At 58.2% G+C, this 13,668-nt stretch overlaps 2 protein-coding genes across 6 annotated transcripts in view; one reads left to right on the top strand and one right to left on the bottom strand.

Annotated features, from left to right (window-relative positions):
• Positions 1–1,581: 1,581 nt before the first annotated feature.
• Positions 1,582–7,245, top strand: Mfap2 (microfibril associated protein 2). Of its 4 annotated transcripts, none has more exons than XM_070037841.1 (9): positions 1,582–1,645; positions 4,096–4,171; positions 4,995–5,084; positions 5,225–5,251; positions 5,319–5,426; positions 5,543–5,596; positions 6,284–6,371; positions 6,552–6,625; positions 6,775–7,245. In XM_070037841.1, the coding sequence occupies exons 2-9, from the start codon at positions 4,135–4,137 to the stop codon at positions 6,876–6,878; spliced, it is 582 nt and encodes a 193-aa protein (XP_069893942.1). In that variant the 5' UTR covers positions 1,582–1,645; positions 4,096–4,134; the 3' UTR covers positions 6,879–7,245. The 4 variants fall into 4 exon arrangements, with proteins under 4 accessions (XP_069893942.1, XP_069893944.1, XP_069893943.1 ...); XM_070037843.1 differs by having other exon boundaries at positions 5,340–5,426; XM_070037842.1 differs by having other exon boundaries at positions 4,998–5,084.
• An 816-nt stretch (positions 7,246–8,061) lies between these two features.
• Crocc (ciliary rootlet coiled-coil, rootletin) overlaps positions 8,062–13,668 on the bottom strand; it is a 42,130-nt gene continuing 36,523 nt past the window's right edge. For both annotated transcript variants that reach the window (XM_070037840.1, XM_070037839.1), the window contains 6 exons: positions 11,798–12,022; positions 11,061–11,210; positions 10,730–10,930; positions 10,505–10,636; positions 9,683–9,862; positions 8,062–8,583 (listed from right to left, as the gene is read on the bottom strand). In XM_070037840.1, coding sequence (XP_069893941.1) covers positions 8,497–8,583; positions 9,683–9,862; positions 10,505–10,636; positions 10,730–10,930; positions 11,061–11,210; positions 11,798–12,022 — 975 coding nt within the window. In that variant the 3' untranslated portion in view covers positions 8,062–8,496. The remainder of the gene's footprint in view (positions 8,584–9,682; positions 9,863–10,504; positions 10,637–10,729; positions 10,931–11,060; positions 11,211–11,797; positions 12,023–13,668) is intronic.

Genomic DNA, 13,668 nt, shown 5'->3' on the forward strand with positions numbered 1-13,668 from the left:
AGGCTTGAAGTCTGGGCCTGGGACAGTGGCCAGGCAAGTGCTCTACTACTTGAGCTCTAGCTCAAGGCAAGTGCTCTACTACTTGAGTCACAGTGCCACTTCCGGTTTCCTGGTGGTTAATTGGAGATTGGAGTCTCATGGACTTCCCGTGCCCAGGCTGGCTTTGAAACACAACCCTCAGATCTCAGCCTCCTGAGTAGCTAGAATTACAGGTATGAGCCACTGGCACCCGGCTTCCTTTTTTTTTTTTCTCCCCCGTGCCAGTCCTGAAGCTTGAACTCAGGGCCCGGGCACTTTCTCTGAGCTTCTTTTGCTCACTGCTAGTGCTCTACCACTTGAGCCACAACTCCACATCCAGCTTTTTTTGTAGGTTAGTGAAGTCTCAGAGACTTTTCTGTGCAGGTTGGCTTTAAACCTTGAGACTCAGATCTCAGCCTCCTGAGTAGCTAGGATTACAGGCGTGAGCCACCAGCAAGCACCTGGCTTAGTTTCCCCTGTTTATCAAGCATAGGAGACAGTATTTCTGCCAGGTATTTTCCCCTCCTCCTTCCAGGACCAGGTCCATGAGGAATGATGGGCGTTGGGAAGGGCTGGGCCTGGCCCACCACTGTCTGGGCTGCTATGCTGCAGTGAAAACAGTACATTTACGGGCTCAGCAAGGGGGCACTTGGGGACAAACGTTGTGCAGCACATACTTGGTCCTAGGGGAGCTGTGGGCAAGCCCACAGTCCACATGGTCACAAGAGAAGTCAAGGGCTGGAGGACTGGAAGTTGGGCACTGAGGGCAGGGGAGGGTTGGGACGTTGTGAATTTGGATTTGGATGTTGAGTGAACCTGATAATCTATAGCGCTCAAGTGGTAGAGTCTGCTATCTAAGGACACATATGTGGGGCCAGGCGTCATGACCTCTGAAATTGGGGACTGCCCTGGTTCTGTCTCTTTTCCTAGATCCTGGGGTGGGAGGGGGGCAAAGGCAAAGTTGGGGGTCCCAGTGAGTCATCTGGAAGAGCTTCCCGGGCTGGGACAGGAGGGGCCGCTCTTGGATGGCTGGGCTGTGGATTGGGCCCTCACAGCCCTCTCCACTGTAGGCTCAGCTTTGAGGCCACCTCCACTGAGCTGGGCGTGACACAGGGACCTGCGGGTGGTGCCAGGTCCCTCCGGGAAGGAGGGAGGGGAGGAAGGAATGAAGGAGTGGGGGAGGGAGGAAAGAAGGAGGGGGGAGGGAGGAAGAAAGGGGAGAGGGGAGGAGAGGGGAGGAGAGGGGAGAGGCTGCTGGTTGGAGTCATCTGGGCAGGATGCAGGCCGGGGCCCAGGAGACCAGAGACCCTTGGAAGAGGGAACACCAGCCCCAGCGCCAGCCGGGGCTCCTTCCAGCCGAGCTGCCTTGGCTGACTCCTGGGGGGCTGGGACGCCTGTGGCTTGGGGTACAGGGGCGCTGAAGGAGGACTAGCGACGTGAGGACCCCTCACGCGGGCGGGAACCGCGGCAAGGCGCGGGGCCAGGGCGGCGCCGCTCGCGTTAGGACCCAGCGGGTCCAGGCTGGAGGCGGGCGCCGGCCCGTCGGGGGCCCGGAGGGGGGCTCGGCGGGCAGCGGGCTCGGGGCGCGCTGGGGCGGCCACTGGAGCGCGGCGCGGTGGCCGGACAGGTAGGTGCCGGCCCGGCGCTCGGGCCGCGCCCGGCCTCCGAGGGACCCCGGGGGCCCCAGGGGCGGGGGTCGTCGGACACTGGGGACCCCGATCCTTGGGGGGCAGCTGCTCCGGAACAGATGCTAAGGGGACATCGGGGAAGTTTGGGGTGGCTTTGGGGAAGAGCTGGGGAGAGTCGGGGAGGCTGGGCTTGGGGAGCCAGAAGTGGGGGTTCGGGGCGCACTTTGGATGGAATGCGGCGGGCGGCGGGCGGGGGCAGCGGAGCGGCCGAGGCAGAAGCAGACGCGCTGGACAAAGAGCCCCCAGATGTGCGAGGCCGCGAGCCTCCGACCGCGCAGCCGCGCCTCGGTGCAGCCTCGGAACCCGGCCCGGGGTCTGGGCCAGCGTGGGCGCCGCTTCTCCCACCCAGGACCGCAGAGGGGCGCAAATGCCGAGGGGCCAGAGGTTGCGGGGGCCGCCTCTGGAGCCGATCCAGTTCTCCCGAGGCCCCCCAGATCCACAGCCTAGAAGTGCTTGGAAAAGTAGGATTCCCCTCGTTAGGCCCACTGTTAGCCTCTACAAGACCCCTTCACCCCCCAAGCTCCTGGGGTGTCCTGCCCAGGATACCCCAGGGGGGTGATTCTTGAGAGGATGGCTCCTGCTGCCAGTCTGGAAGGTGGCATGGGCGCCCCTACCATGAGCAGGGAGGCTTGGGTTGTCAGATGGGCCTGTGGGTTTGGGGGGGATGACACAGTGCCCCCCACCCCAGACCACCTTAGAGAACTAATGCAGATGGACAGGGGGCCACAGAAGCCTGTGGGGCTGGGGACATGCCCTGGTTCTGTCTCCTTTCCTAGATTCTGGGGTGGGAGGGGCCAAAAGCCAAGTTGGGGGTCCCAGTGAGTCATCTGGAAGAGCTTCCCGGGCTGGGACAGGAGGGGCCGCTCTTGGATGGCTGGGCTGTGGATTGGGCCCTCACAGCCCTCTCCACTGTAGGCTCAGCTTTGAGGTCACCTCCACTGGGCTGGGCGTGACACAGGGACCTGCGGGCGGTGCCAGGTCCGCTGTGTGGCCAAGATGGGAGGGTAGATGTGCCCAGGAGCTCCTGAGCACCAGGGACCTGGTAAAAATGATGGACTGGTGCCCTCACCCCAAAATGATACACATGTCACAGTGTCTGGGGGGTGCAGAACCCCTGGGCTGGGTGACATCACCACCTTCAATGCCAAAAAGCATGCCAAGGTCTGGAGGAGCCCTCCTCAGTCTCCTTCCTGCCTAAGTGTGGCTGCTGTAGTCACGTGAGCCTGGGGTGAAGACCGCCAGGGCTTGGGAGGCCTGGAGCTGGCAGGAGAGGGCTCTTCTGGGGGTTGGGAGCCTGGCTGCACTGGGGGCCCCTCAGGCTGCATGCATGTGGTTTCCTGCTGAGCAACATGCTCAGGACCCAGGGGCTAATTGGGAGCAGGTGGTGGGCCTGGCAAAGGCAGAGGCGGGCTGAGCTGCGTGTGCAGGCTGTGATGGGGGTTGGCCAGGACTGGGACTCTGGGGGGATCAAGGATTCTGAGAGTGCATGAGGCTCCACCCCCAGCTGCCAGGGCAGAGTGGGCATGGGTGTGGCCAAGGAGAGACTAGCTGGGCTGGGGAAGAGCCCTAGAAATGTTCCCCTGGTAAGGTAAACAGGGGGCAAGGGCAGTCTGGCTATTTGTCAGGACCAGTCTTGGGGCCAGACTGGAAGTCTTGTACCAGTATGGGGAGTTGAACTCGGCACCTTGAGCTCTCCCTTGGCTTTTTCACTCAAGGCCAGCACTCTACCACTTGAGCTGTAGCTCCACTTTTTGGTTAGTTGGAGGTAAGAGTCTCATGGAGGGCTGGGGATGTGGCTCAGTGGTACAGTGCTTGCCTCGCATGCATGAAGCCTGGGGTTCGAGTCCTCAGTACCACATAAACAGAAAAAGCCAGAAGTGGCACTGTGGTTCAAGTGGTAGTGACAGCCTTGAGCAAATGAAGCTCAGGGACAGTGCCCAGGCCCTGAGTTCAAGCCCCAAAACTGACCTCCCCCCCCAAAAAAAAAAGTCATGGATTTTACTGCCTAGTCTGCCTTCAAACCTTGATCCTCAAATCTCAGCCTTGTAAGTAGCTAGAATTACAACTGAGCCACCAGCACCAGCTTACTTCCAGTCTTTGGCTGGTTAATTGGAGACAATAATCTCTCAGCCTTTTACCTGGACTGACTTTGAACTGTGATCCTTAGATCTCAGCCTCTCAAGTAGCTAGGATTACAGATGTGAGCCACCAGTACCCACCTAGTATTCCCTCTTGACCTGAACCCCCAAGCAGGGACTTTGGATGTCTCTCCAAATAGCCCAGCCCCTACTCCAGGTGCTCTATTCTGAGGCTTAATTTGGGGTCAGAGGTGGGCTCTGCGGTCTGGGGTCACTGGCCTGGAATACACTCTCCTTTCCTCTTCTTCCAGCTGCCCTCTGACACCACCCAGCCTCATCCCTCAAGGGCCATGGGAGCTGCTTACCTCTTCCTGCTCTTCCTGCCTGGTACGTGCTTCTGGGGCCAGGGCTGGCTCCCTGTATGTGAGACAGGAGTGGGGTTTGTGGGGGAGAAGCTGACAGCCTTTGTCATGACCCTGCCATGAATCTATGGGCAGAACTCTGCTTCCAGCCCTCAATAGGCTGCAGGGTCTGCACTGTGACTGGACCAGCCTGGAGCCAGGGTAGAGAACAGGGAGGGGAGGTTGCTGAGACAGGCAGGCCATTAGGGGCTCTACCCACTGTACTGTCTTGACCTTGGAGAAGGTCATTAGTATCAGTGGGTGGCACAAAGGCTCTTCCAGGTCCATTCAACAGATACGGATTGATCCTACTATGTGCCAGGCACTGGGCCAAGCCCAGGAGATATAGCAATGAAACAGGCCAGGAGTGGGGAACCTCGGTCAGACCCAAATGGCTTTGAGTGCCTTAAGTGGCCTGTGGGCTGGACATCCCCCACCCTTGAAGCAGACAAAGCCCAGGCTAAGGAAGAACAAGCGGTAAACATTGAACAAGTAGACAGATACATTTCAGATGGAGTTGAGTAGGATGATGGAAATAGACTGAGAACTAGTGGGTGCAGGATGGCCGGTCTGCAGAGCTGAAAGTTCAGGTGAGACCTGAACTCAGGGGGAATGGAGTGCAAAGGCTCTCGGCAGGCAGGAGCAGCCTAGGGCCTTTACCATGTTGAAGGAGTTCAGACCCCCAGTTTGCTGGTCTGGTTGTAGTGTCCTAGGCTCTTGCAGTCTGCTCGTGACCCACTTTGCTTCCCAGAAGTCCTTTGGGCCGCACTTCCCTGCAGGGAACCCACACATGCTCTGCCTCCCCCCAGTAGGCCTACTGGCTCAAGGCCAGTACGACCTGGACTCGCTGCCCCCGTTCCCGGACCATGTCCAGTATACCCACTACGGCGACCAGATCGGTGAGGGGCCCTCAGCCTTCCATGCCAAGCCTGGCTTTGAGGGGGGGGGTGATCCCTGGCTCACGCAGGACCTCATTTGGGGAAGGGGGAACACAAGGCTGCCTGACTCACACTAGTTCCGCAAATCTTTTCATTTGCAGACAGCCCAGACTACTACGATTATCAAGGTAAGGGCCAGGATGGGACAGGAACAGAGTGGGAAGCGGGGGACGCTGGAGGTGAAGTAAGGAGCAGACCCCTTGTCACCCAATGCAGAAGTGAGTCCCCGCCCTCCAGAGGAGCAGTTTCAGTTCCAGTCCCAGCAACAAGTCCAACAGGAAGTCATCCCCGCTCCTACCCCAGGTAGGCCAGGGCTGTGCCCCCCAGCTCTCCCCGGGCATCTGGGCCAGGGCTCAGGGGACCTCTGCCCTCACTAGACTCCCTCCCAGGGGCTCCTCCTCTTCTCTTCTCTATCTCAGAACCACCAGAGCCACAGAATGCAGAGATTGAACCCACAGAACCTGGGCCTCTTGGTAAGAGCCTCCTGACAGCTGGGGAAACAGAGGCATGGTTCCAGAAGTTGGGCTAGAGTTGGCAACAGTGTGGGTCAACTTGCAGGACTAGGCAGTGGGGCAGTGGAAGGGGAGGGGTGTGCAGTGGGGCAGTGGAAGGGGAGGGCTGCTGGGAGATGTACCTGTGCTTTAGGGTAGCATTTTCAGACCCTCAGGTAGCTCAGAGACCCTATCCTGTCCTGGCTGGCCTGGCCAGAGGCCTGGGTCATGGTCTCAAGGATGCGGGGAGGTCAGGGTCTATGCTGAGGGCTTCCTGCCGGCCGGAGTTCCTGAGTGGTCCCCAAGTCCAGGCACCAGGGAGCCCAGGGGTTAGGGAGTCCAGACCGGCTGAGGCCGAGAGCCTCGGGGCAGGCTGGAACACGAGCCTGAGCTCGCTCACAAAGGAGGCAGAGCCAGCATGGAGTTCCTGAGAAGGTCTGCAAATCTGCTGGACTTCCACCGCCTCCTGAGGTGGTTGTGTGTGTGTGTGTTCACTCTCAGATGTGTGACAGCGTATTTCTGAGTGTGGCAGTGTGTATGTGTGATGTAAGACAAGGTAACTGTACAAGGTCTACCTGTGCATGCTGGGTAGTGTGAGGTCTGGGCCCCTGTCCCTGTGGGTGAGCTTGGGGGCGTTCCCTCCCCTTCTGAGCCCCATCTGTGCCCTAGACTGCCGTGAGGAACAGTACCCATGCACCCGCCTCTACTCCATCCACAAGCCTTGCAAACAGTGTCTCAACGAGGTCTGCTTCTACAGGTGAGCGGCGCGGGGCATCTTCAAAGCGCTGGGTGGGGGGCGGGACAGGTCCAGACGCCAAGGTTGGAGTTTGGAGTATTGAGTTCTGCAGTAGAACTTGACTCTGGGGGTGGGCCTGGGCTGTCCCAAGGGGTGCAGGTGGGGCTGAGCCTTCTTCCCCCTCCCCTCCCCCTCCCTCAGCCTCCGCCGCGTATACGTGGTCAACAAAGAGATCTGTGTCCGCACTGTGTGTGCCCATGAGGAACTCCTCCGAGGTAGGGCTCCCCACTCTTTCTGCTGCCCACCACCATCCGTGTTCCCGGCAGATTACACATCTGTGCCCACTTGCCCAGCACCCTGATTCCCCGCCCTCCACAGCCCCTCTCGCCTGCACCCTCACCCTTCCTCCTCCCTGCCCCTACAGCTGACCTGTGCCGGGACAAGTTCTCCAAGTGCGGTGTGATGGCCGTCAGTGGCCTGTGCCAGTCTGTGGCGGCCTCCTGTGCCAGGAGCTGCGGGGGCTGCTAGGGGGGAGCTGGTGCTGGCATCGCGAGCCCCGCTGGACCCTGCCTCTGGCCCCGTCTGACTTGGTGCTTTTCCCCCACCCAACTCCTTTTCTTCTGTGCAGTGGCTCAGCGTGGGGGTGGGGGCCTGCCTGTGGTGCTCCAGGCCCCTCCCTAGCCCATGGCCACCCCAGTGCAGTGAGAGCCCCCCACTGCTTAGTCCTCATGGGGAGCATTCAATGCCTCGGTGTGAGGCCTGGGCTCCGGTGTGCCTCCTCAGGCCCACTGAGGGCAGTCACCTCAATACAGCCTCCCCAGAGGTTCGCGACACCCCTCACCCCAGCTGGCCTGCTTGGATTTGCTACAGCCCCCAGGCATGGACCACTTTTGTTTTATACAAAATTAAAAGTTTTTACAAAAGACCCAGGGTCACTTTTCTACCCAGAGCACAGACGGAGGAGCCTGGCGGAGAAGAGGGGGTATTCAGGTAACTGCCTCTGCCCCTCTGGCTTCAGCTCTGGCCTACCCAAAATGGGCAACACACCTGCCATCATGAGCGTGCGCGCGCATGCGTGGTGGGGGAGGTAGGAAGAGCAGAAGGCCCCGCGCACAGCATTCTCATGGTCAGGGCTGCCTGGCCTGTGTGGACGAGTCACCGGAAGGTGTGACCACGCTGTGAGCCATCAGGTGAGTGGCAGTGGAGGGGGAGATGGGCAAGGCCGAGATGGGGGGAGCCACTGCAGCCCCTCTCCCAGCCTGCCCTGCACACTGAGACTCCTCTCACTGCCGCCGGAGGGCCCCATTACACAGAGATACCACTGCGGCTGTGCAGCAGTGCTACCTGGCACCTCTTGGCAGAGCCAGAGTGAGCCCCAGGCCTCCTGTTAGCCTGCCCTTGCTCACCGCACTGCCTCGGAGCCCTGCTGTGGCCGGGGTGGCCCTGTCCTGAGGGAGGCCAGAGAAGGGCAGGAGAGGTCTGCTTGGGAAGAGTCAAGGTGCCAGGCCAGGTCCCAGCCCCAAGTCTTGAGACCTCATCTGTAAACGAGGGGCCCAGGACACCTGTGAGGTTGGCAAGTCCTGATGGACACAGGCCTCTGCCTCTGGGTTCCCCGGCACACCCACAGGGCCCGGCCCCTCCTCCACCCTGTGCCCCGCAGGATGAGCCTTGCTGATAGAGGAACAAAGAACCTGCGCCAAACAGATTTTAGAAAACAGGTCTTGTGACCAAAAAACACCAGTTCTCAATAATTAACATTACAAAAAGGTACAAAAATACAAACACTCTAAGCTCACTAACAAATTCTGAATGGTGGAGGGGTCTCTGGAAGCCAGTCAGGGCCCGGGTGCTGCCCCTACCCTGCGCTGGGTACCCCTCTTTCCCATGAGCCCTTGCCTCAGGGCTAGCTGGAGTCAAGGGCTCTCCCTGACCAGACTTTGGCTCAGTGCTCTCAGGAGGACTTGTAAAATCTAAAGTGGCTTTTCCCAGGGGAGGAGTGCTGAGGTGACAATGGATAGCCTGACAACACTATGAAGCTGGGGTTGGGGGGGGGGGTCCTGGAGATGGTGTCCTCCCAACCCCAGCACTGTCCCCCTCTCAACAGGCCCCTGTTCTGTCTCACACAGGCTGTTTTCTGGGAAGGAACTCATTTCTCTGGGGTGCCGGAGGGCAGGGAGCAGGATCCTGAGCTCCTTCGAAGCTCCTGCTGCAGCTGCCCCTTCAGGGTGGACACCTGGGGAAGAAAGGGCAGGGAAGTCTAGGTCCTAGTGTGATTTTGGAGAGGAGGGAGTCAATGGAGAGCCACTCAGCCACAGCTTTGGGGACACAGAAGGACCCCATGCTGCCTGAGGCAGGGCAGGTGTGGTATCCCTAAGAGCCAGGATGGCCTTCCTTCCTCTTTGCCCCTTATAGCAGTCAGGAGCCTGCCTGTTGAGCATCCTCAGGGGCTACTCCAGCCCACCTCTGGTGGGCCTAGCTCCAGCCTATGCTCTAGGCGTGGACACGTGCCCAGGGCAGCCAAGCCCTGCAGACGTGACTGCATCAGGCACAGTGATCTTGCTGGCCAGTGAGGACACCCCAGGGCCCAGGCTGGTGCCACCAAGAAGATAAAACCCTCCCTTATCTTTTTTTTTGGTCAGTGATGGGGCTTGAACTCTGGGCCTGGGCACTGTCCCTGTGCTCCTCAGCTCAAGGCTAGTGCTCTACCACTTGAGCCACAGTGCCACTTCTGGTTTTCTAGTAGTTTATTGAAAATAAGAGTCTCACAGACTTTCCTGCCCGGGCTGGCTTTGAATCACGATCCTCAGCTCTCAGCCTCCTGAATAGCTAGGATTACAGGCGTGAGCCACTGGTGCCTGGCTCCGGGCTGGCTTTGAACCGTGATCCTCAGATCTCAGCCTCCTGAGTAGCTAGGAGTACAGGCGAGAGCCACTGACACCGGCCTTCCCTTATCTTCTAGAGCAGGACAGAGCCCTAGGTCTCTGGTACTCTGGGACTCTAGAGTCTCCTAGGCTCCCAGGTAGTAGGGAGAACAGGCTAGAGCTGCTGAGGCTACCTGTGCTACCCAGGGAGAAGGCCTGCCTGGGCGTAAAGCCAGGGCGCAGGGTGAGCCCCGTGGAAGGACTGAGCCTGGGGAGCATCACTCAGGCTCCTTGTCCGAGTGATGTGGCTGGCACCAGCACTGATCCACCTGGCCCTCTGCAAGTTACAGATACCATCAGCTATTTATGTGACCATCTGTGACCAGCCCTTTCCTCTAAAGCCCCAGTTTCCACTCTGGCTCAACAACCTCCCCTCCCCCCCCCCGCCCCGTACTGGAGGAAGGGCTGTACCTGCTCCTCCAGCCCTCGGACCCGCTGGCGGTGGATGTGCTCCCGCGCCTCCAGAGTGCGCTCAGTCTGCACCTGGGCCCTGCGCAGGTGTGCCACCTCCTGCTGTAGCTCCAGCTGTTGTTGCTCGTCCGCCTCCAGTGGCCCTGGGCCATGGTTCTGCTCCAAGGCCTCCACCTGGGCCTGCAGGATGAGCCACACTTAGGATTCTGGCCCAGTATATGCTGCACATAGCTTCCCTGAAGCATGGCCAGGTGGGGTGAGGAAATCCTTGCTTGTCCCCACCTCACTGGCTGACCGTAAGCCTGAAAATCCTGGGTCAGGCTGTGTCCTCTCTGTCTCTCTGTGTGTGTCTCTCTCTCTGTCTGTTTCTCTCTGTTCTCTCTCTCTCCCCTTTCTCCTCTCTCTCTCTCTCTCTCTCTCTCTCTCTCTTTCTCTCTCCACCTCCCCCCCCCCTCCTCTCTCCCAAAGACTGGCTCATGTATACTCAGGAACAAAAGCAAGCCCACTGGTAATCACCACGTTGACTTGATGCAAACGCGCAGTCTCACTACTCTTAGACCTCCATACATGAAAACACCTGGACACAAGCACACGTGCCGCGGGTGTGGGAGATGATTCCATACACAGGCAAACTCCTGTGGACACTCCCACCTCTTCATGCCCACCTGGGGGATGCACAGCTCCCTGCGGACAGACTAGCAGTCCTCTCTCCACATGAAGAGTCCCCCCTACCCGTAGGAACTGCTCACACTTGACTAGGAATGGATGGAGTTGGGGACCAAAGTGAGGGAGAGGGTGAGGTGCTGGTGGCAGGGGCCGAACCTCCAGCTGCTGGATCTGCCTCTGGGCCGCGGCCAGCTCCAGCTCGACCCCAGTGAGGGTGCGGCCCAGGCGGCCCTTCTCGGCACTCAGCTGCACAGCGTCCTCCTGGCTGCGGAGCTTCTCGCGTTCCACCTAGAAGGGAGAACAACAGAGGCAGATGCCACGGCCAAGACCTATCCAAGCCAGGATCCAAAGGAAGCGAGGGCGCCCTGGTGAGCGGCGCACCTTGTCAAGCGTCCTCCTGAGGGACACGCGGTCCTTGTCCAGCCGCTGGGCTGAGCGTTCCACTCCGCGCTTCTCAGCTTCCAGCTGTGCCAGGGCACGCTGCAGGCTGCCCAGCCGCTCCTGCAGCCGCTGCCGCTCATCCTGCAGCTTCTGCACGGTGCGTAGGGCCTCGGCCTCACCCTCCTGCCGCTGCTCCAGCACCTGTAGCAGAGGTCAGGCAGTTCTCTTTGTGCCTGTTGCCACATCTGTATAACAGGGGTGGTGGCCACGCTGGCCATGCCCCTGCTGGGAGCTTAGGCCAGGGGGTGGGTAAGGCTGCAGTGGGCCTCACCTCCCGCAGTTGCTGCAGCTGCCCTTCAGCCTCTGCCCGTTGCAGCTCCAGCTCTGCCAGCTCACCCTGCATGGTCCGCACCTGCTCGCCCAGAGAGCTGCTCTGCTTCCGAGCTTCAGACAATGCCTGCCGGGCAGCATCCAGCCGTTCCTGGGGAACAGAGGTGGATGATGCAAGGCCAACCCTAGGGCTCAAGGGCAAAAGAGTCCCCTCTCCTCTATCCCCGGGCAGGTTCACAGTCCACAAAACTGGTGGGCAGATTGTGGGAGCCTTTCACACCCCAACTTCCCCCACTTATCTCTGCACCTGGGTCTCTACCAGTGTGTTCCTTCTCTCATTGGGTCTCCTTCATCATGCCAGAGCCTTCCGATTGGCTCCTGCTCCCCTGACCTCACTCTTCCCTCAAGCCTGCTCTCACTGACTGGTTGGCTCCTTAAAACTCCCAGCCAGGGCTGGGAAGGTGGCTCAGTGGTAGAGCGCTCGCTTTGCATGCATGAGGCCCTGGGTTTGATTTCTCAATACCACATAAGCAAAAAAGAAAAAAAGCCAGAAGTGGCACTGTGGCTCAAGTGGTAGAGCGTGAGCCTTGAGCTGAAGAGCTGAGGGACAGTGCCCAGGTCCAGAGTTCAGGCCCCACGACCAGACCCCCCCAAAAAAACAACTCCCAGCCAACAGCCCATTGGCTGGCTCACCACTAGTTGGCTCGCCTTCACCACCAGAACCTGTGATCACCGTACCTGGAGCACTTGTCGGTCATGTTCGCAGGCAGTTAGGGCCTTCTGAAGGTGCAGGTTCTTGTCTTGGGTGCTGGTGAGGCTGGCACTGCTCTGGGCCAGAGCCTCAGTCAAGCTCTGGACTTTGCCCCGCAGGATCCCCTCACTCTCCTCCACCTTAGCCAGGGCTGCGTTCAGCCGCTCCACCGTCAGCTGCAAGGTTCCTGCCTTCGCCTCGCTGTCTGCCACCTGGGAGGACAGACAGGATGGCAAGGGCTGCCCTCCCACTCTGGGCTCCGACAGGTGTACCCAACCCAAGCCTCCGTGGATCCTCATTGTTCCTGTGCATTCCCTCTGACAGCCCACCGTGGGTTAACTACCCACGTCCACAGCCCTGAAAGCTTATTGTCCCAGACCCCGTATACCTCTTCTCCCTGTTGTCTCTGCCACAATCCTAAAATGTTGTTGTGTACTTGTTGTAAGTGTCCATGCAAGACTAGTATATTGAACATGCCAGTTAGGCGCTTCTTAGCAGCCAAGGCACAAAGGGAAATGTGGAATCCTCATGCTAACTTGCCTGTGTCCCCGAATGCAGGCTCTCATCACACAGTCCTTAATTTTATTTATTTATTTATATTTTTGGCGGGGGTGGGGGGAGAGTCCTGGGGCTTGAACTATCCCTGATTTTTTATTTATTTATGGTCATGGGGCTTGAACTCAGGACCTGGGCGCTGTACCTTAGCTCTTCAGCTCAAGGTGAGGGCTCTACCACTTGGGCCACAGCACCACTTCCAGTTTTCTGGTGGTTTATTGGAGATAAGAGTCTCACAGACTTTTCTGCCCAGGCTGGCTTTGAACTTAATCCTCAGATCTCAGCCTCCTGAGTAGCTAGGATTACAGGTTTGAGCCACCATTGCCTGGCCCCAGAGTTTCTTTTTTGCTCAAGCTTTCTGTGTTTATGTGGGGCTGAAGAATCAAACTCAGGGCTTCATACATGCTAGGCAAGCACTCTACCACTAAGCCACATTCCTAGCCCCCTAATTCTTACTTATGGCAGTTCTGGGGGTTTTACTAGGACTGTGCATTGGCTAGGCAAGAGATCTACCACATTTCCAACTCTTCTTTTTTTGTGCCAGTCCTAGGGCTTGAACTCTGGGGCCTGAGCACTGTTGCTGAGCATTCTTTGCTCAAGGTTAGTGCTCTACCACTTGAGCCAAAAATCAACTTCCAGCTTTTCGGTGGCTAATTAGAGGTAAGAGTTTTATGGACTTTCCTGCCCAGGCTGGCTTTGAACTGTGATTCTCAGATCTCAGCCTCCTGAGTGGCTAGCACCACCAGCACCTGCCTTTCTCTTTGCTGTAGTTATTTTTGAGATAGAATCTCAGGCTTTTTGCATAGGTCAGTCTCAGACGACTCACTTCTTACACAGCTGGGATTACAGGCACAAAGTACCACGCCTTGCTTATTCTTTGATATAGAGTCTAACTTTTCTTGCTTAGGCCAATGTCAAGAGGCAATCCTCCCAATCTCTACCTCCCAAGTAGCTGAGATTACAGACATGAGCCAACATGGCTAGCCTGATATCTAATTGTATCTGCCTTCTACTAGCTATGTGATAAACAAGGATGTCACTCTTTATAAAACAGATGAGCCATGTGCCAATGGCTCATGCTGAGATCAGGAAGATCTCAGGACCCCTTCTCAACCAACAGCTGGGTGCAGTGGTACCTTCCTGTCTTTTAGCTATATGAGAGGTTAAAACTGAGAGAATCCTGGTTCTAGGCCAGTCGAGGCAGAAAAATCTTCAAGACCAAGACTATCTCAACAGAAGAAGCTGGGCACACCTGCCAGCTAGTAACAGAAGCCTAAAACAGGTGGATTGTGATCCAGGTACA

This window comes from Dipodomys merriami, unplaced genomic scaffold (assembly GCF_024711535.1).
Source record: "Dipodomys merriami isolate MVZ:Mamm:240054 unplaced genomic scaffold, mDipMer1.0.p SCAF_28, whole genome shotgun sequence".
Taxonomy (NCBI): domain Eukaryota; kingdom Metazoa; phylum Chordata; class Mammalia; order Rodentia; family Heteromyidae; genus Dipodomys; species Dipodomys merriami.

What these genes read in the sequence shown, in the direction of transcription:
- Mfap2 (XM_070037841.1), top strand. Translation starts at nt 4,135, where the DNA reads ATGGGAGCTGCTTACCTCTTCCTGCTCTTCCTGCCTG. An exon ending in CTTCCTGCTCTTCCTGCCTG is followed by an intron (nt 4,172 to 4,994) that starts GTACGTGCTTCT and finishes GCCTCCCCCCAG; the next exon opens with TAGGCCTACTGGCTCAAGGC. An exon ending in CATCCCCGCTCCTACCCCAG is followed by an intron (nt 5,427 to 5,542) that starts GTAGGCCAGGGC and finishes TCTCTATCTCAG; the next exon opens with AACCACCAGAGCCACAGAAT.